Source organism: Emiliania huxleyi (assembly GCF_000372725.1).
Source record: "Emiliania huxleyi CCMP1516 unplaced genomic scaffold EMIHUscaffold_46, whole genome shotgun sequence".
In the NCBI taxonomy this organism is placed as follows: Eukaryota; Haptophyta; order Isochrysidales; family Noelaerhabdaceae; genus Emiliania; species Emiliania huxleyi.
Window position 1 is genome coordinate 353924 of NW_005198537.1, and position 19745 is coordinate 373668.

At 66.4% G+C, this 19745-nt stretch overlaps 6 protein-coding genes across 6 annotated transcripts in view; 4 read left to right on the plus strand and 2 right to left on the minus strand.

Moving 5' to 3' along the window:
- Positions 1–122: 122 nt before the first annotated feature.
- Positions 123–1163, minus strand: EMIHUDRAFT_210980 (hypothetical protein; the record flags this gene model as incomplete). The annotated part of the gene is made up of 2 exons (XM_005768374.1): positions 123–862; positions 962–1163. The coding sequence occupies 2 exons, from the start codon at positions 1161–1163 to the stop codon at positions 123–125; spliced, it is 942 nt and encodes a 313-aa protein (XP_005768431.1).
- A 1173-nt stretch (positions 1164–2336) lies between these two features.
- EMIHUDRAFT_210982 (hypothetical protein) lies at positions 2337–2720 on the plus strand (the record flags this gene model as incomplete). Its single annotated transcript, XM_005768375.1, has 1 exon — positions 2337–2720. One exon carries the CDS (start codon positions 2337–2339, stop codon positions 2718–2720), a length of 384 nt encoding a protein of 127 aa, XP_005768432.1.
- Positions 2721–3610: 890 nt separating this feature from the next.
- On the plus strand, positions 3611–6902 carry EMIHUDRAFT_464387 (hypothetical protein). Its single transcript, XM_005768376.1, has 7 exons — positions 3611–4109; positions 4441–4623; positions 4733–4973; positions 5059–5121; positions 5198–6145; positions 6236–6422; positions 6599–6902. Exons 1-7 carry the CDS (start codon positions 3631–3633, stop codon positions 6796–6798), a joined length of 2301 nt encoding a protein of 766 aa, XP_005768433.1. The 5' UTR covers positions 3611–3630; the 3' UTR covers positions 6799–6902.
- A 190-nt stretch (positions 6903–7092) lies between these two features.
- On the minus strand, positions 7093–7668 carry EMIHUDRAFT_56527 (hypothetical protein; the record flags this gene model as incomplete). The annotated part of the gene is made up of 1 exon (XM_005768377.1): positions 7093–7668. A coding segment is annotated over one exon (576 nt), but the record flags the coding sequence as incomplete, so codon positions are not given.
- Positions 7669–12064: 4396 nt separating this feature from the next.
- EMIHUDRAFT_210986 (hypothetical protein) lies at positions 12065–14669 on the plus strand (the record flags this gene model as incomplete). Its single annotated transcript, XM_005768378.1, has 12 exons — positions 12065–12187; positions 12258–12313; positions 12404–12446; positions 12560–12678; positions 12834–12902; positions 13081–13228; positions 13390–13425; positions 13536–13649; positions 13780–13820; positions 14100–14158; positions 14396–14424; positions 14502–14669. The coding sequence occupies 12 exons, from the start codon at positions 12065–12067 to the stop codon at positions 14667–14669; spliced, it is 1005 nt and encodes a 334-aa protein (XP_005768435.1).
- A 1187-nt stretch (positions 14670–15856) lies between these two features.
- Positions 15857–19745, plus strand: part of ACT-8 (putative actin) — a 131441-nt gene continuing 127552 nt past the window's right edge. Inside the window, exon 1 of the mRNA XM_005768379.1 lies at positions 15857–17074. Within this exon, the coding sequence (XP_005768436.1) occupies positions 15940–17070 (1131 nt within the window). The 5' untranslated portion in view covers positions 15857–15939 and the 3' untranslated portion in view covers positions 17071–17074. The remainder of the gene's footprint in view (positions 17075–19745) is intronic.

Consider the following 19745-nt stretch of genomic DNA (forward strand, 5'->3'; position numbering starts at 1 on the left):
AGAGTTGCGCCGAAAGGCGGGAGAAGCCGCGAGAGCAAGGGATCGGCAGGCGGCAGAGACACGGGACGGAGACAGACACGCACACACCCTCCACGCTCTCCCCTCTAACTCCACCCCCCCCCCTACTCCACGATGTCGTGCAACTGTGCGTATCCTCTTCTCTCGGCCAGAGTCATCTTTGGGCGCTCCGCGCCGCCGCCGCCGGAGGGCGTCGTGACCGTCGCCGTGACGGTCGCCCCTCCGCCGGCCGCTGCTCGCGGCGCCGAGTGATCAAAGAAGGCGCCCGAGACGAGGGCGATCTTCTTCATCGGGAAGTTCTCCTCGACCACGTGCACGCGCCGCGCCATCAAGCGGTACGTCGCCGCCACGAGCGCCGTCAGGCCCAGCGAGGTGAGCAGGTTGGGCGCCTCGGCCAAAAAGGCAAAGACTGCGCCCGCAGCGAGGAAGGAGTAGATCGAGAGGTAGACGAGGTACGAGACGAGCTCGTACTCGGCGAGGATGCCCTCGACGGCCTTGTTCATCGACCCGTCCGGCCCGCGCAGCGCGAGCCCAGGCCCGAGCATCGTGATGGCCGTGGTGCCAAAGGCGGCCTCGAGCCCGCAGCACATCGTGAGCAGGTTGGCAGCCACAAAGAGGGCCTGCCTGTACTCGCCGCCGCAAGGCACGCACGCGCCGATCGCCGCGCTGTACGTGGTCCCCGTCTCGCAGTCCGACGAGTCGCACGGCGCCTCGTCTCCGCAGGCCTGGCAGCCGCCGCCCACCATCGCCTCGCCGACAGGGCACTCGGACCACTCGGGCGCCTGGTGAGAGTGCCACCCGCAGTTCGCGTCCTTGAAGTAGTCCAGCTTGGTGTAGACCAGGCCTACGGCGCGAACCCAGCCTCCGCCTCCTCCGCTCCTCTGGTCCCGCCAGGCAGGTGCGCGAGCGGGGCGGGGTGGTCGCGTGCCGAAGAAGCCAAGACCCGAGAATATCGCCGACACCATGCCCATGGTCCGGCAGTTGTTCACATACAGCTCGAGCTCGCGCTCGCGGATGGCCAGCAGCCTCACCTGCACAGCCGGATTTGCGGTTACAGCAGGTGAGCGTGAGCTGGTGCCCGCCGAGAGACGGCGCCTTTGCGCCTTTGTACGGTTCTCCAGCGCAGCCTTGTCCGCGTACAGCATGGCCCGTCGATGCGAGGATGGATGAGATGGCGGAAGGCGGTTTAGTCGCGCTACAGACGCTTCTACTGCAAGCTGACACGGACGAGCGGCTCCCGGACGAGCGGCTCTTGGATGTGCCGCTCCCGCGGCGCTGTAAATTCCCTTTTCTCTGCTGATCAGTGCTATTTGTGGTGCCGTCCAAGAGTTTTTTAGGGTCGATTCCGCATGGAACGGGACCCCTCGATCGTCTCGCCCTCCCTCGTGTGTTCATCAAAACAAAACGGAATGAATGCAATCAACCTGGCAACCCTGTCTGCACGTCTCGCGCGCGCGTGAACAGGGCTCCAGGCCTCAAATGTTGGCCTGCACAAGCTTTTCCGGCAAACAAAAAGGAAAACAGAGGGTCCCCAGGCTGCCCAGCACTTTGCGTTTCCGGAAATTTCCAGGGAAAACAGAGGGTGTTTGGTGCTCCATTCTGGAAACTCGCGAGTTTCCCTGAGTCTGAGAGCTGGTCTGGGGCAAAATCTGACGCAAAATTGAGGAAATCGGCACGATACCCAGGCGGTCGCAGGATATTTTCCAGGTATACCCGGGGTTTTCCAGGTATACCCGCAAAATACCCGGTATTTTGCCGATTTGGCTGATTTTGGGCCCAAACCAGCCTCAGACTCGGCTCAGAGCCCGGAAAATTTGATGGTTTCACTGGAGTTTTCCCGGGAAAATAGAGAGGAAAAGAGAGGGTGCTGTAGAGAAAAAAGGGAGAAGAGGAAAAAGGAAAGGAAAAGAGACGGGGTGCGAGAGGAAAAGCTTGTTCAGCCTAACTCAAATGACGTGTGAGTGTTAGACTTGTTTGGTATTGGGTATTGCTAAAAATCTCTCTCTCAAAAGCAACACACTATCTCAAAAAAAACGAGCGAGCCACATACACGAACGATGAATGAATGAACAAGACGGAGAGGTAGGTGGGTGGGTAGGACGAACGAACGAAGGTGAATGAAGAACGCAGCCAGCCAGGAAGGCTCAGAAGAGAGAGAAAATAGCCTCTACGCGTGTATCGCGAGAGGGGGTCGGGGGGGGGGGGTTCTGGGGGGGGATGCGGAATGAGATCTGAGATGGTTCCGAAAAACCGACATGATTGCCGGCGGATGGTCCCGAGACTAAGCGCCGGCCCGCCACGAGTCGGTACGTGCCAGGATGCTTGCCACACGCTCGCCTACGCGGCCTCATTTCAGCCCCACTGTGGCGACGACCGGCAATTCCGGCCGCGCATCGCCATTCTTTCTCATCCGCAATGCCCCGCCCCGCGAGGAGACACTGGACGCGCTCATATCATCGCTAGCAGTTGAGCACGAGCGCAGCCAGCCATGCGCGTTGGCGCCTGCCCGGCCCAACCGCTCGGCCCTTTCGCTCACCCTGGACGAGCACGTATCGAAGACGCGACACCAGCGTGTGTGGAAGAAGCAGCAGCTGCTGCGGCAGCAGCAGCAGATACTCGCGATGACCACCCAGCAGGCGAACATTGCTGCGGAGGTACACGCGCTACTCCAGCAACGGGCAAAGCGTCCCCGAAACGTGTGAGAGTTGAGAGGTAGCCGTGCGCTCGTGGGGCATGTGGGGTGCGTCTCTGTAGCACAAGCAATCGGTTGCGCACACCATGCCCCCCTTAGATGCGACATGGCGTAGAGCTCTCTCTAGTCGTGGGTGCGGCTCCTCCGGGCTGCACACACCATACCAGCCCCTCCTTAGTTCCTCGAGTCGCGCCTCTACAGGCCAGCGGACCGTTTTGCTCGGTGAGCTGCTCGGTCGCAGGTAGCCCGACGCACCGCCGCGCAGCTAGGCCCCCCGACCGCGTCGAACTCATCGGCGCGGGCTCTCTCGGCTACGGGACCGGCCCCAGCTTCGGCTGAGGGCTAACAAGCTGCCGAGCCCAAATCACTGTGAGAGTCGCGATTTCTTGTTGGTCTTCAAAATACAAAAATCTCCCGCAAAGTGTGTGTGGGGCTCAACCGCTCAAGCAAGCTTGATTGATTGATTGATTGATCGACAGAAGTCCGGCTGGACTTTGGCGCGGCAGGGGGGCGGCCGGTGCCAGCAGAGAGAGAGCGGTCGAAGATCTTCTGATAAATAAATAAATAGACCAGTCGTCTCCAGGGAGAGATAGATAGATGGGCGACGCACACGAACACACAGAGAGGGACAGTGCGCACCCCGCCCTGCTCGCAGGGCGTGCAGCACACAGCGAAGATCTTCTGAGGGCAACGGCTGCGGGACGCGAAAATTCTTTTCCTGGTGTACCTGTGTTAGTGCGGGGTTCTCGATTCCTCAGCCAGTCCGCGCCAGTCCGCGCCCTTGTCGTGCTAGTGTGCTGTGAGAGGGCTCGTAAGAATTCTTTTCTGAGGAAGCCGTCGCCCGCGCGCCCGCGCCTCGCCTGTCGCGTCGCCTGCGCGCCCTGGAACCCTGCGCCTCTTCATCGCGTCAAAGAGCTCCAATGGGCGCCAGCGACCTCCGAGGAGTCACTAACGACGCCTTCTCTGCCTACTACAAGCAGCAGCTTGGGCTGACCGATCAGGAGTGGAGCGCTTTGGAGGATAGCCTCCGCTCGCCTCTGCCTGTCACCTGGCGCTTCAGCGGCAACGACGAGCGTGCGATCAGCCTTCGGGCCAGCATGGAGCAGAGCCTCCTCCCGCTACTGAACGAGCAGCCAACGTCGCTGCCGTGGTATCCTGATCGGCTCGGTTGGCAGTTTGGCGTCTCGCGGGCGTGGCTGCGCGGCAAGGACCGCCCAGGCGAGGGCCCGGAGGGCCCGGAGGCGGCGGCGGCGGCGGCTCCTCGCTCGACGTCCATCAAGGCGTTCCACGCATGGCTGCTCCGCGAAAGCTCTCTCGGCAACCTGCAGCGGCAGGAGGCGGTGTCGATGGTGCCGCCGCTCTTGCTCGACGTGCGGCCCGGCATGGCCGTGCTCGATATGTGCGCACTCCTGTAACCCCTCTCAGCGGTGGGCATGCAGTGGGCACTCTGTGCCCACGCCACATCGGGGACGTTGCCCCGCGGCGCACACTGGCCTAGGCTGCGGGCGCAGCACCACACGCCGCGTCTTCCACGCCGCCTCTCCCTCTCCCTCTGTGGCCATCGCGCGAACGACCAGCTCTGTCCCACCGCCAATGGGTGCAACCTAAACTGCAAGCGCCACGAGCCTTACCCTCTCCCTCTCTCTCCCTCTCTCTCTCTCCCTCCCTCTCTCTCCCTCCCCCTCTCTCTCTGCCCCGCCTGCAGCCTCCAGCTCGCCCCCGCCTGACAGGTGCGCGAGCCCGGGCTCGAAGGCGCAGCAGATCCTCGAGATGCTGGCTGCGCCCGCGCGGATCGCAAACACGGACGCCGCCGCGCGCGCGCCCGTGCGGAGCCTCGACGAGGCTCGCGGCCTCCTCGTCGCCAACGACGCAGACGTCAAGCGCTGCCAGCTGCTCGCCTCCCGCGCCGCCAGGCGAGCCGCATCGCGCACCCTCCGCATGCTCCTCCGCACCCGCCCGCAGCGCCCTGCTGCGCTGGCCCGAGGGAGACGGGGCCATGCCACGTCCCTCGCACCGCCGCAGGCTGCACTCTCCGTCGCTCGTCGTCACCTCGCACGACGCGCGCCTCTTCCCGGAGGCGGTGGGCGAGGGCGCCGCCGCCGCGCCGCTTCTCTTCGATCGCGTTCTGTGCGACGTGCCCTGCTCGGGCGACGGCACGCTGCGCAAGAACCCCGTCATCTGGCGGCGGTGGACGGCGGGGGCGGGGAACATGCTGCACTCGCTGCAGGTGGAGATAGGGTGCAAGGGCGTGCGGCTGCTCAAGGTTCGTCGGCCCGCGCCCCACTCGACCCGCGACCCGCGCCTCTTCACAGCCACGTGGGCCTCTTCACAGCCGTGGCCGCGAGCAGGTGGGCGGGCGGCTCGTCTACTCCACCTGCTCCCTCAACCCGGTCGAGAACGAGGCGGTCGTGGTGCGCTCCGCAACGCTCGCGCACTCCCCTCCCCACACCGCCCGTCTCACCATTCCACGCTGCGGCCCCGCTGCAGGCGCGCATCCTCACCACGTTCGGCGGCGGCTGCCTCCGCCTCGTCGACGCGAGGGACGCGCTGCCCGGCCTCGCCTGCCGGCCGGGCGTGAGCGGGTGGAAGGTGTGGCACCGCGGCCAGTGGCACGGCGACTGGGCGAGCGTCCAGGACCGCTTCCGCCGAAAGTGCCCCAACCTGGAGAGCCTCTTCCCTCCGGGCGGCGACGGCGTCGCCGACCTGCACCTCGACCGCTGCCTCCGCCTGATGCCGCACGACGCCAACCAGGGTGGGCTTCCTCCCCGTCGCCTCTTCACCTCGGGTCATCTCTCGGGCCATCTCTCGGGCCACATCTCGGCGATAGGCGGCTTCTTCGTCGCCGTCTTCGAGAAGACCGCGCCTCACCCGGAGCGGGCGGGCGCGCTGCCCGCCGGCGCGGCAGAGGTGTGCGTCACCGAGGGCGCGGCGGTGCTGCCCGCGTCCCTCTCCACCAACCTCCAGGGCGCGGCGGCCACCGCCGCCCACTCCGCCGACTCCGCCGACTCCGCCGACTCGCCACCGCCCGCAGAGCCGCTCGCCGCCAGCGCGCAGCCCGCGGCGGCCGAGCCGGCGGCCGGTGCCACCGCGATGGAGTACGACGACGCCGCCGACGCACAGGGCTGCGCCTCACCCGCGGACGGGCTTGCAGAGGCCCCGCCGCCAGCGCCGGCCTCCTCCCTCCTCCGCGCCGTCCTGCACGCGCACGGCGGCGCGACACACGCCGCCGCCGCCGCCGCCGCCAAGACCAGCTACGCGCCGCTCTACACGCCGTCGGACACCCTCCTCGACGGCTTGCGCGCCTTCTTCGGGCTGGACCGGTCGTCGGCAGAGAGCGAGCCGCCGTCGCCCGCCGCCGACGCCGCCCCCTTCCCCGCGCACCGCCTGGTCGCTCGCTCGCCCACCGGCCGCTCGCTGCTGCTCGTGTCGGACGAGGTGCTGTCGCTGCTGCGCGCCGACACGCGCGGCGCCCTCCGCATCGTCAACACCGGCGCGAGATGAGCAGTCGTTGATCTCGTTGACGAGGCGCGCCCGCAGACGTGTCCTCGACCCGTCCGTGCCACCGACGCAGGCGTGCGGCTCTTCGAGGCGCAGGAGGCAAAGGGGACGGGGTGCGCATACCGCGTGTGCCAGGACGGGCTGCCGCACTTGCTCCCGCACATCCGCAGGCGACGATGGCTTTCGCAGCTCAGCCAAGCGCCGCGCCAGACAAGTGACGCTTCGCGCGAGACACGGCCCCTAGGCAGCGCGCACCGTGTAGCGTCGAGACGGTGGCGCTGCTCCTCTCGCGGCCGCCCCTCTCTGCGCTCGAGCTCGGCGCGAGCTGACGGCGACTGGCGAGGCGCGAGGGAGGCGCGAGGTCCGACCGCTGGCTCTCCTCCTTCCTAGGCGAGACGGACGCCGCTCTGGCGGCAAGGCTCAAGGCGTCGTGCCAGCCCGGCTCGGTCGTGCTCGAGGCCACGACGGCGCAGGGGCAGCAGATCCGCATCGTCGCATTGTACGCCCCGTCGGGATCGCTCGGCGCCATGGTCAAGGGGCTCGAGAAGGAGGCGCTCACCTTCCGGCTCACCAGTGAGGCGGGCACCTAAAGTTACCGTGTCGATTACGGGTCGGGAGGGTCACGGCCCCACACGACACATACACACTACTCACTAGCACACTACCGCGCTTATATACGCATTGCCGCAATGCCATGGGCGACATTTTTCGAGAAAATATACACAACCTGTGTCGCTTCTCGGTTCTCGTTCAAGCAGAGACAGCAGTACCGCGCAGCGCATCAGCACTGTTCTACCATACTAGTACAAGGTTTGTGCTGTGATGTTTTAAGGTGGTCCGCTCCCCCTCACCGAGAATTGGATGTCCTCTAGAGGTAGGTTTAGAAGCCGCCGCAGCTGCGGTCTCAGCGCCTCGGCGCCTCGGAAGCGGATCGAAGGGATACCAAAGCTCTCCGCCGCCGCCACGTTGGTCGCACTGTCGTCCACGAAGATCACGTCCTCCGCGCCCCTGCCCACGGCGGCGCAGGCGGCGCGGTACGCCTCGGCGCTCGGCTTGCGCACACCCTGCTCGCCAGAGACAAACGCCCATGGCACGTACTCCGAAAGGCCAACAGCCTCCTCGACGAGTGGTGCCCACGGCGCTGGGTAGTTGGAAAAGGCGGCCAAGGGCACGCCCGCCGCCGCGAGCTCAGAGGCGAGCTCTCGCATCCCGGGCAGCCACGCATACCGCTCTTGCAGGTATCTCCTCACTGCTCCTCCGTCGACCGGGCGGCGGTCGCAAAAGTAGGTTGCAAAGTGCTGCTCCTCCGTCAGCGCGCCCGTCTCGAACTGAACAAACGAGTCCTGATCCTTGATGGCAAAGAGCGCCTTGATGCCTCCATCGATGCTGAAGAGGTCCCTCTCGAAACCGCCAAAAAATGGGTCGGCGACCAGCGTGTCCATCACGTCGAAGAGCACGACCTTGGAGGCGCCGCCGGGGCGCGACTGGAAGCGTGCGGTGGGCGGGAGCGAGCCGAGGCGGTCCTTCATGCTCCCGCGATTGGCCTTGCACTCCTGCGCTAGCGACTGCAGGTACGCCGCGCCGACGTGCTCCGTGACGTACTTGCCGTCGAAGCAGGAGCAGTCGAGGCGAGGATGGACCCCAGGGAGGCCTCCAAGTCGTCCAGGATTCGGTACTTCAGCCAGGTACGGTATCATTGCTTCTCGAGGGGGTATCAAGGTGTCTAAGGGTCTCTGGCACTCCTGGATGCATGCACAGTCACAACGGAGTAGCAATGTTCGGAAGTGTCCGAGCGGTCCCGAGCGGTCCCGAGCGGTCCCGAGGCACCCGAGCCGTCCCCGACGTCCCGAGCCGTCCCGAGCCGTCCCGAGCCGTCCCGAGCCGTCCCGAGCCGTCCCGAGCCGTCCCGAGCCGTCCCGAGCCGTCCCGAGCCGTCCCGAGCCGTCCCGAGCTGTCCCAACGGCCTAGATGCTAAAATTCGACCGGCGGGGGCGCGGCGCTTGGGCCAGCTTCCTGCAGGCGCGGATGAAGCCATGAGAGTATATGGTCTTGGGGACAAGGCTTACGTCGGGCAGCGGCAGATCATCACAGAATGGGAGGCCGGAACCTGTCCCTCGAGAAACAACGGTTCAACAAGACGGTGCAGCACTACCGTGGGCGTGTGGAGCACCTCATTGGCCAGGTAGTGGACAACCGTATGGCTCTGTGCACACTACGTGGCGTGGCTCGTTCACCCTGCTTGCCGCGGTCATGAGGATCGCGGCGCACATGGTTGGGCTCCAGGAGCGTATGAAGGGACCTAGGTATGATGTGTTTGGCCCGTGGCCGGTGTGCCGCCGCACATCGCGGCGCAGTTTCCTTAGTGCTTTGCTGTTTTTGCTGCTAATCTCATGAAAAGTTTACAACTTCTCCTCACTGCAGCACCTCCGCGCCGCCCAGCCGTGCAGCCCAGCCAGCCGGAGGCGGGCCGCAAATGTCCCAGCACCTCCGCGCCTGAGGGAGGGTGTGTAGAGGATGTAGAGTGTATAGAGCGCTGTAGAGCTGTAGAGATGTAGAGCGCTCTGGAGCGCTGTAGAGCTGTAGAGCTCTACATCCGCCGCGGGACGAAGCGCCTCCGTTGTAGAGCGATGTAGAGCGCGATTTTGCTGTAGAGTTTGTTGTAGAGGCTCTACAGCCAAACCGCCGGGAAGGCGGTGACTCAAAGAGGTCGAGCCGCGCTAATGGGGTGTCTCCGAGCTTGCTGGAGCTCTGATGGACGGCCCTGACTATCCCTGACACACAGAGAATCACTCCGACGGCACACAACACCCTATAACTGCGTCATGACCAGCCTGCCATGCGTCGCCGGTGCCGCATTCGTCGCAGTGCTCCTTTAGCAGGCGGTGGACTGTCGGCTGCGAGGACGGTCGCATTTGCGCGAGGCGAGGCGAGCATTCAGACGCGTTGCATGCGCCATGACTCGCGCCAGCGCGTGCGGGAGCTCCTGGCTGAGCGTTGAGTCCAGGCGAGTTGCGCTGGCCACTATCGCTACGCCGAGCCGAGCTGACGCGCCGAGGCGCCGGCCAGTCGCAGCCGTGAGGCATGCCACAGCAGCAGAGGCACCTCCCACCCATTGGGCGGGCAGACAGAAGGCCAGGGCAGCACTGGCAAGTGCAACGCGCCTCATGTCGAAGAGCGACCATGCCTCGTTCGCACCTTATGATATAGAGTTCGTTGTAGAGACATGAAGGGCGGCGGCAAGGGCGGCGGCAAGGGCGGGGGATAGTGTAAGAGATCTCGCGGCGCGGTGACGGCAAGGGCGAGGGCAGCGGAGGGGGTGGGGGCGGTGGCGGCGGCGTGGGTGGCAGCGAGGGAGGCGGGCATGGTGGTGGTGGCGAGGGTGGTGAGAGCAGCGGCGGTGGAGACGGTGGTGACGAGGGCGGTGGCGGTGAGGAGGTCCAAGGACAGTGGCAACGGAGGTGACTTGTGGGTGATGCTAGAGGAGTGCAGTGTGTGCTTCGGAAAACGCAAAGAAGAGCATGGAAGGCTCTGAGGGGGGTAGGACGCTTGCGCCGCCCGCTCCGGAGGCCGCATTCAGCCCGGAGGGGACCGCGGGAGCGCCCAGTGGCGGCTCGGAGAGAGCCGGGTGTGTCTGCGTAGTGGCCTGCGCGCTGCCTTGGGGCAGGCCGGCGGCGAGGGCGGTGAAGGTGACGGTGGTGACGAGGGGGGGGCGGCCAGCTGGGGCGGTGGGGCGGCTGGAGGGGAGAGGGTGAGAGCAGTGCTCGATCTTTACCGGTATGAGACCGGTATTTGGCGATGTTTTGATTAGTTTTGGAGTGGTATGGTATAGTGGTACGCGAAAGTGGTATGCGGGGTTTTCATTATAGTTGTAGCGGCTGTCGGTGTTGTCCCGGGGGCGAAACCATGCAAAAGTGCGGGTATTACCCGGGTATACCCGGGTTTTTCCAGGTATACCCGCAAAATACCCGGTATTTTGCCGATTTTGCCGATTTTGCCACCAAGAAGGCACTCCGACTCGCTTTGATTTCCGTGAGGCAACTGGTATCCCGTACCACTTTTTGATTAGTGCAGGCCTTGGGTTTGATTAGCCAAAAACTCCCATACCGGTAAAGATCGAGCACTGGGTGAGAGCGGCGGCATGCTGGAGGGCGGCGGCGGCGGGGCGGGAGGCGGAGGCGAGGGTGGCGGCGAGGGCGGCGGTGAGGGCGGCGGTGAGGGCGGGGGCTAGCGTCGGAGGGCGGGCTCGACGGGTTGCGGCGGGGAGGGGGCGGTGAGGCGCAGGCGAGGGCGGCGCCGGGCGGCGAAGGGGCGTCGAGGGCGGCACCGGCGTCCGCCTTCGGTGGGGATTGCAGCTGCAGCGGGCGGCGGGGGCAAGGTGGGGATGAGGGTGGGGGCGGCGAGGGTGGCCGGAATGGTAGCGGCGGCGTGGGGGCGGTGGCGAGGGCGGTGGCGAGGGTGGTGGCGAGGGCGGTGGAGGTAACGAACGGTACAGGGCGGCCACAGTGAGAGGGCGGCGGGGGCAATGACAGTGGCAAGCGAGTTGGCCGGGCGATGCTACAGAGGAGCGCAGTGTGTGCTTTGGAACGCAAAGAAGAGCATGGAAGGCTCTGAGTAAAGTAGACTTACTTAGACGCTCGCGCCGCCCGCTCCGGAGGCCGCATTCAGCGCCGTACATGCGTGCTTTTCGGGCGCATTTTTGACCGCGCAAGATATGAAGGGTGGCTAAGGGCTCTGCCCGCAAGGCGCCCGCGTCGCAGACGCGGTACCTTTGACAAATCTGCAATATACCCCCACACGAGCAAATAGCAAAATCCGAATACCGTGCACGAACTGCGTGATCTGCGCCGTGCAAGCCTTCAGCTCGTGCCACATCCGTAAAATTGAAGCCAAGAACGTCCGCCAAATCCGTGCTTTCGTGCTTTCGGAGCAACTGAGGGAAAGCCGCTGATCGAGCCCAGCGTGCCCGCGGCTGGGGACGACACGCTGCGGAATCGGATCGAGCCCATGCACCGGGCAAAGAAGGACGCTGCAAAAGCGGTTGGAGAGGCAGCCGGCGTCTGCCGTCACAACGAGTCCCAGCGCTGGTTGGACATGCGCGTCGGCTCGCCCGAGGACTGCTATCGCGACCCTCCCGTCGTGCCGCAGCCTCCGACGAGCTCTGCAACCGAGGAGAGTGAGGGTGCGCCTCCCCTCACTGCTGGCCTGGCTGCGCACCGCCCCACAAAGCACCCCCTCGAGCATCTCTACAAGTACAAGTAGAAGGGCGACCTTCTCCAAGTGCCCGGCGGCTCCGGCAAGACTTTAGCCTTGGCCCTCCTTGCGGAGCAGGAGGAGATCCGCTCTCGGTCGCGGCAACGTGGCAGCTAGTCGAGGGACTCGGTAGTTGTGACCCCCCTCTGAGTGAGGACAGGAGAGAGAGAGCTTTTGTGGTGCTGGTGTACGCAATAACGGGACAGGGTAGTCGTTCTCTCTAGCTCCCCTTCTAGCTCTTAGCATGAGCTGCGCCCTGTGTCCGACCCCTTTTGCGCAGCAACACCTTAAACTTTCAGGCCCTCCAAATTCGGGTCGGAGCGTAGCGGAGTGGGCCCCGAGTTTGAAAAGGGCGACGGACGCTTGCGTCCTAGCCTCCAACAACGCCTCCCCGGCGCAGAGGGGCCCCCGGAGGGATGCACAACCGACCCACGCCACGCACGCCGCTGCGGTCCTATTCCCAGCTCGCGGGGCCACTTCTTATTTTATTTTTTCGTCTTCTTCGAAATCTGTTCTCAATTTGTTCCGCAGAAAGTACTTTAGCTTCAGCGAGGTCAAAAAGAAAGAAAAAACTGGCGCTCCCGCCGCCTACACCCGTTCTCGACCATGGCCTCCGACCCCTTCACGCTCCAGTTCTGCGTCGATGACAACCTGCGCATCTTTGCGCGCATGCTCGCGTGCCTCGACCGCGTCGGAAAGGACCTCTACCTCGAGGCGTCCGGCGGGCAGGTACCACGTCCAGTGGCGCCTCGCCCCAGTGGCTCCGTGTCGATTGGCCCGTGCCGCGCCCTCGACGCAGGTGTCTCTGCGCACGCTGAACGCTGCGCAGTCCGCCTTCGTCAAGTTCCACCTCCGGTGAGACCACCTTGCGCACGCGGCCTGACCGCTCGCATGAGTTGCGACGTCGCACGTGCCGACGCCACGCCCGCCCGGCGGCCCTCGCAGACCCGACTTCTTCGCCGAGTTTGTCCTCGAGCCCAATGCTTCGGTGAGCGCTCGGCCACCCTCGCCGCCGCCGCTACCACTCTGCCCGGCGCCAGCGGAGACCACTCGCCCTCACCCACTCGGTGCTCCCTCCCCACCGCCCCCGGTCGCGGGCAGCTCTCGATGAAGGTGTACCTGAAGAACCTGGTGCCCATCTTCCGCTCCGTGGCGGGCGTGAGCAAGGTCTGGGTCCAGGTGGCGAGCGGAGAGGAAAACTACCTCCGCGTGCAGCAAGAGTGCTCGAGCGGGCGCGCCGTCATCTCGAGACACAGCACGCCGCCGCTCGCGTCGCCACTCTCCCGCCGCCCGGCGGCACACCGCGTCCGGCCCGCGTCCGCCGAAGCCCTTTGCGCTGCTCAGCCGCGTGTGGCTCCTTGCCTTGCCCCTGCAGGCTCCGCAAGAAGTTCGACCTCGCCTTCGAAGAGGTGACGATGATCAACGCAGTGTACTCGCCCGACTCGTGCCTCAACTGCCTCACCGCAGACCCGATGACGCTGCTCGCCTGCCTCAACAACTTCCCGCCCGGACTCGCCGAGGAGAGACCCCCCCCCCCCCTCTCCTCCCCTCCTTTCCCTCCCCCCCTCCCTCCCTCCTGCCCACCTCCTGCCCTCCCTCCCTTCCCGGCAGGTGACCCTCAGCGCCGGCGCAGACGCGCTCACCCTGCGCAACGACCCGGACAACATCGGCCTCGACGACCAGAAGGACGTCGGCCTCCGCACCGAGCTCTCCATCTCGCCCGAGAACCTGCACGCATACATGCCCAACCCGGCCTCGAGCGGCGTGTCGGTCACCTTCTCGCTTCGCGAGTTCAAGGCCGCGCCTGCCTCCGCCCTCCCCTCCGCCCTCGCCTCGCCCTCGCCTCTCTCGCCTCGCCCTTCCCTCGCCCTTCCCTCGCCCTCCCCTCCTCGCCACCAACCTCGGCCGATCTCGCCCGCATCTCGCCGCAGGCCCTGCTCAGCCTGGTCAAGGAGCTCGAGCACCGCGTGACGCTCCGGCTCGAGGCGACGCCTCCTGCCCTCCCCTTCCTCGCGAGCCGCCCCTCACGAGCCGCTCGCCAGCCCGCCTCCCTGAGGAGCTCCGGACTCGCACACAGGCGGCCGGCCAGCCAATCCTCTTGAGCTCGGAGCCACGCTCGCAGACGGGCGCACCCTTCTCCGTCGAGTCCGTCCTCGCCACCGTCGTCGAGGCCGCATCGCTGGGCGACGAGGTGCGCGCACTCGGCCGCCAGCCCGACGCCGCCAGAGAGCGCCGAGGCCGCGCACGAGATCGCAAATCACATCCCTGCCCCACGGCTTGACGCCCGCACCGCACCCCCACCCTCGGCCCCCCTCGGCCAGGACGACATGTTCGGCGACGAGCCGGCCGACGAGCCGATGCCGTTTGCGCCGCACGGGGGCGCGCCGCCGCAGCAGCAGCAGCAGCACTACCAGCAGCCGCCCCCGTACCAGCAGCAGCAGCACTACCAGCAGCAGCAGCACTACCAGCAGCCGCCGCCGTACCAGCAGCCGCCGCCGTACCAGCAGCCGCCGCCGTACCAGCAGCCGCAGCAGTACCAGCAGCCGCCGCCGTACCAGCAGCCGCCGCCGCACCAGCAGCCGCCCTACCCTGCTCAGCCGCCGACGCGGCACCAGACCCCAGGCGGCGCCGGCTGCTGCAGCTCCGTCGGCCACGCCTCGGGACGGATCGACTCGGTCCACTCCTTTTCGTCGGCGGTCTGTGCGCCCGCCGCCGGCGCGACCCCCACCCTCTCGGCCCCCGCACCCTACCAGGGCGGGGGCAGCTACGGCGGCCGCGGCGGCGGCGGCAGCGGCGGCCGCGGCGGCGGCAGCAGCGGCGGCGGCGGCGGCAGCGGCGGCGGCAGCGGCGGCGGCAGCGGCGGCGGCGGCGGGCTGTCGAATGGAGGTTGGGCCGCGCCGGCCGCGGGGTGGCACGAGCGGCCCTCCCGCGACCAAGGGTCGGACACGGAGGAGGAGGAGGACGCGGTCTGCAGCGGCCCGCGCACGAGACGGCTGTCGACAGCGTCGCGCGCCCTCAGCCGCCCCCTCGCCCCGAGTCGCAGGTGCCAGGGACCCCCCCGGGAGGACACGCGGCCGGCGCGAGCGCTGGCGACGACCCGGCCGAGCAGCGCAGTGTGGCCCGGCCTCGCACGCCGACGCGCGCTGGTCTTAAGCCCGTAGGCGCCGCGCCTCCGAGCAAGCGGCCGTGCGTCAACGGGTCTTGCCGCTGAGGGCTTGAGATGCGGACGAGCATACTGCACAGTGTGTCAGGTTGCGCGCGCAGCGAGTCTCCGTGGTTTCGCTCGCCTTACGTTACGTGCTGGAGCCGATTTCGCGGCTTTGCCGGCCAGGGTTTCCGCGGGGACACGACGCCCCTCGATTTTCGCCGCGGAGAGGAGGAGGAGTTGTGGGAGGGGTGCTCTGCGGCTTTTTGAGGAGTTTCTCTGGCGAGTGGTGTCGTGTATACACTGTCCTATATTCGCGTATGGCATGGTGGCGCGGCATTTTTACCATACATTGTGCGTGGTCATCTCGTGGATCGGGCTTCGGGGGTGCTCGTGGTCTCTCGTCTGTGACTTGTGTGCGGACTGGTACCGGGTGACTGGGTCTCGTGTCTCGAGAGAGTCTCGTGTGTGTATACATATATAGATATTGCGAGACGCTATTGGTATTGCCGCCCCCCTCATCTCGCGATTAAATCGTTTTTGTCCGGTCCTGCTTCATTCCCGCGCACTCTCGTGAGAGCGCGGACCGCGGTGTCGGCTGGGGGCCTGGGGCGTTGGCCGGGCGGGAGAGAGGCTGCGCGTGTTGCTGCGTGACTGCAGGCTGGGCTGGCCACTGCGCTGGTCACGCAGTCGAGCACTCGACACATGCAGTGGGGCGGGGGGGGCGTCATCGCATGCGGCATGGGTTGGCCATCCGTGTGGGGCCGGGGGGGGGGGGGGGGCGGCTGCGCGCTCTCTTCCTCTCCCCTCTCGTCGTATATAGGGGCTTTTCTGCGTAGTCGTGCGTACGCGAGAGCCTCTCTCGTTCCCGTCCTACCATTCCCTCCTACCAGAGAATTAGGGGTGTGTACACGTAAAGCCGTATATAGCCGACGGTAGGCTAGCGCGCCCGCTCGCTGACTGAGTGAGGCCTGCCTGACTGACTGAAGTGTGAAGAGCGCTCACCGGCGCAACACCGGCTGGCTGGTTGGTACTGTTGAGACCCTCAGCCAACCACATGGAACAAAACAATTTTCTCAGAACCAGGGGTCCCGTACCATGCGAATCGACCCCCCTATCCAGTGCTCAAGTGCTCCCGAACAGGCTCCGTTGGGTACCGCTACGCGGCAAGTACTCTACTCGAGTACTGGTACGCGGCAAGGCAAGGACGCTCGTCGGAAAACATCGCTATCTAACACGCGAGGCGCCGAGGGTGTCAGCCGCCGCCGCCCCGCGCCGCCGTCGTCACCCCTCGCCGCCTCCCCGCCGTAGATAACCACCACCACTCCCGTACAACATGGCTGACGACGAGGTTGCGGCGCTTGTGGTCGACAACGGCTCCGGCATGTGCAAGGCTGGCTTCGCCGGCGACGACGCGCCGCGCGCGGTCTTCCCCTCCATCATCGGCCGGCCGCGTCAGCCGGGCGTGATGGTCGGGATGGGTCAGAAGGACTCGTACGTGGGAGATGAGGCGCAGTCCAAGCGTGGCATCCTGACGCTCAAGTACCCGATCGAGCACGGCATTGTCACCAATTGGGACGACATGGAGAAAATCTGGCACCACACCTTCTACAATGAGCTGCGCGTGGCGCCTGAGGAGCACCCCGTCCTACTGACCGAGGCGCCGCTCAACCCCAAGGCCAACCGCGAGAAGATGACGCAGATCATGTTTGAGACCTTCAACGTGCCCGCCATGTACGTCGCCATCCAGGCGGTCCTCTCGCTCTACGCGTCGGGCCGCACCACCGGCATCGTGATGGATTCGGGCGACGGCGTCTCACACACGGTGCCCATCTACGAGGGCTACGCGCTGCCGCACGCCATCCTGCGGCTCGACCTGGCCGGCCGCGACCTGACCGATTGGATGGTCAAGCTGCTCACCGAGCGCGGCTACTCCTTCACCACCACTGCCGAGCGCGAGATCGTGCGCGACATCAAGGAGAAGCTGGCGTACGTGGCGCTCGACTTTGACCAGGAGATGCAGACCGCCGCCTCCTCCTCGGCGCTCGAGAAGTCGTACGAGCTGCCCGACGGGCAGGTCATCACCATCGGCAACGAGCGCTTCCGCTGCCCCGAGGCGCTCTTCCAGCCCTCCTTCCTGGGGATGGAGTCGGCGGGCGTGCACGAGACGACGTACAACTCGATCATGAAGTGCGACGTCGACATCCGCAAGGACCTCTACGCCAACGTCGTCCTCTCGGGCGGCACCACCATGTACGCCGGCATCGCCGACCGGATGTCCAAGGAGATCACCGCTCTCGCGCCCGCGTCGATGAAGGTCAAGATCATCGCGCCGCCGGAGCGCAAGTACTCGGTCTGGATCGGCGGCTCGATCCTCTCCTCGCTCTCAACCTTCCAGCAGATGTGGATCTCGAAGCAGGAGTACGACGAGTCAGGCCCCTCCATCGTGCACCGCAAGTGCTTCTAGCTAGGGAGGGAGGACGAGCGGCTTGTGTGCATATAACAGACCCAGCTCTTTATTATTGACGAGAGTTTAAAGCTAAAGCGATGGAATTCTTTTTCTCGGACGGCAACAATGTTTTCCTGGTGCCAGTCCCCTGCCCAGCAAAGAAGATAACGGCATGCTCCCACACCCCCATATCAGGTGAGGAACCCACACCGGCCGGCCACGTGGTGGGCGTACCGAGGCATACACACATATATGTGTGTGCCGGAGGAGGCCTACGCCGCTGCGGTCCGCTCCATCTTCAGTAACGCCGACTACTCCGGCGCCGCCACGCGGTACAAGAACCCGCAGGAGTGCTGGACGCGCTTCGAGGCGCTGCTCGACCGACTGGGTCGGCCGGGAGCAGCGCTACACGTGGTGCACATCGCAGGCACGAACGGCAAGGGCACGACGTCTGCTCTGTGCGAGGCGATGCTGCGCGAGAGCGGCGTCCGCGTCGGTCTCTTCACATCGCCGCACCTCCACTGCTTTCGCGAGCGCATCCGGATCGACGGCGCGCTGGTCTCTCGCGAGGCTGTCGTCGCGGGCATGGCGCGAGTGAGCGCGGCAGCCGAGGCAGTGGGCGGCGCCTCACCCTTCGAGAAGCTGACCGCGCTCGCGCTCCTCTGCTTCGACGCCGCCGGTGTCTCCTGGGCAGTCCTCGAGACGGGGCTGGGTGGCAGGTGCTTTCACGCTCCGAGAGCAGCCCACATCACCGCTGCCGCCCGCCGCCGCCGCGCCTGAGTCGCCCACCGCTGCGGCCGAATCCTCCCCCCTCCGGACACCGGCACGGGTGCCCTCTCACGCGCCTCTTCCCGCCGCCTAGGTGGGACGCGACGAACCACTTCTCGCCTCGCGTGTGCGGAGTGACGCGGGTCGGACTCGACCACGTCAACGTGCTCGGCTCGACGGTGCGCGAGATCGCGGGCGAGAAGGCGGGCATCCTCAAGCGGGGCGTCCCCGCCTTCTCCGTCGCTCAAGCGGCCGACGCCGCAGAGGCGACCGTCCGCCGCCGAGATGAGCCGAGATCAGCCCAGATCAGCCGAGATCGGCCGAGGTCAGCCGAGACCAGACGAGCCGAGCCGAGCCAGGGCACCGCCTCCTGTCCAGTCGCAGACGCGGGCGACTTTGGCTGCAGGTGCTCCGCGCCGCCGCCGCCGCCGCCGGCACCTCGCTCACCACGGAGGAGAGTATGCCGCCGCTCGAGGCGTCCCTGCCTGCCGGCGCCGCGCCGCCGGCCTGGCTGTCGCCGCCGCACCAGGCCGCCAACGCGTCGCTCGCGCTGGCGATGGTCGGCTCGCTCGCGCAGCGAGGCTTGCTGCCGGACAAGCCCGCCGCGCGCGGCCGCGCTCTCGTCTCCACCCGCTGGCCAGCGAGGTACGAGTCGCTCTCGCCGCGCGCGCTGAGAGGCGGCAAGCTGCTGCTCGACGTTGCGCACAACGAGCCGGCCGTGCGCGCGCTCGCCGCGGTCGTGAGCGGCGAGGGCGGGAGCGGCGACGCGGGCGGGGTCGGCGCCGTCGCCGTCGTCTGCGGCGCGAACCGCGACAAGGATTTGCCCGCCATCCTGCGCGAGCTGGCCGCGCTGTGGCCACGCGCGAGCGTCGCCGTCGCCGTCGCCTCGTCGCACCCGAAGGCGACGCCGGCGGAGGAGGTTGCGCGCGCCGGCGCAGAGGCAGGTGGGGCGCCGGGCGCGGGCGCCCCGCCGCCGCCGTGGAGGACGGCGGCTTCGATGCTCGAGGCGCTCGAGGTTGCGGCGGCCGCCACGCCGCCGCCTCAGCTCGTGCTCTGCTGCGGCTCCGTCTTTGTGGCGGCGGAGATGCGCGAGGCGCTCGCGCGCGCCGAGCCCGAGCTGTTTGACGCGGCGGATTGGGTGTTCGAGGCCTCGCGCGGTGAGCCCCATCTCGTGATGTGACCACCGCACCCCCGCCGACGGGTCGCACCTAAGACCCCCACCGCCGCCAGCGGCCAGGAACGCGGGCGGTCGCGCGCATGGTCGGCCGGTAAGGCTTTTTTCCTTCCAGATTACCACAACCTCACACCCAACATCACAGGTGGGATCAGAGAGAGACTCCGCACCGGACACCGCCCGGGCACAGACTCCCTACCCATCGGATCGCACAGGCGCCCCCTCGGAGAGCAGCCCACACACAATCACGCATCGGCAGAATTAGTGCCTGAGTCAGGCAGACAGCACAGACAAGGAGAGGAGAGAGAGGAGAGAGAGAGAGAGAGGAGAGAGGAGATATGCATAGAGAGGGTGAGGGAGTGTGCACGCGTGAGGAGTGGGGAGGGTGTCTGTGGTGGGCTGTAGTCCTACTACGTGGTTACAACCACGCGCCCCTCAGGAGCTTAAGGTAGAGTGGAGCGTCCTAGACGCCTCAGTGCCTCCCACCGGCGTGAAGACCATCCGGATCTGCCGGGGTCGCCCTCCGGACGGACCCGTCCCCGCGATGGCCCACGGTCCTCCGTCGCCTGGTCGAACCCCCTGCCTCCCGGTTGAACCCCCAGTCCTCGTACTCGACCATTAAATAAACTCAAAGGTCCACCACAGCCACCACCCTCCACCTCCACCGTCGAGCCGCGATCGCTGCCGCCCGCGACGCCGCCCGCCGCGTCAGATGCCCGCGACGCCCGCGGCGAGTCGAGTCGGAGAGCCG

Bases quoted from the DNA above. Each gene is read 5' to 3' on its own strand.
- EMIHUDRAFT_464387 (XM_005768376.1), top strand. From the start codon at position 3,631: ATGGGCGCCAGCGACCTCCGAGGAGTCACTAACGACGCCTTCTCTGCC. The intron at 4,624-4,732 runs GCGAGCCGCATC...GCACCGCCGCAG, and splicing joins CTCGCCTCCCGCGCCGCCAG to GCTGCACTCTCCGTCGCTCG. The intron at 4,974-5,058 runs GTTCGTCGGCCC...GGCCGCGAGCAG, and splicing joins AGGGCGTGCGGCTGCTCAAG to GTGGGCGGGCGGCTCGTCTA.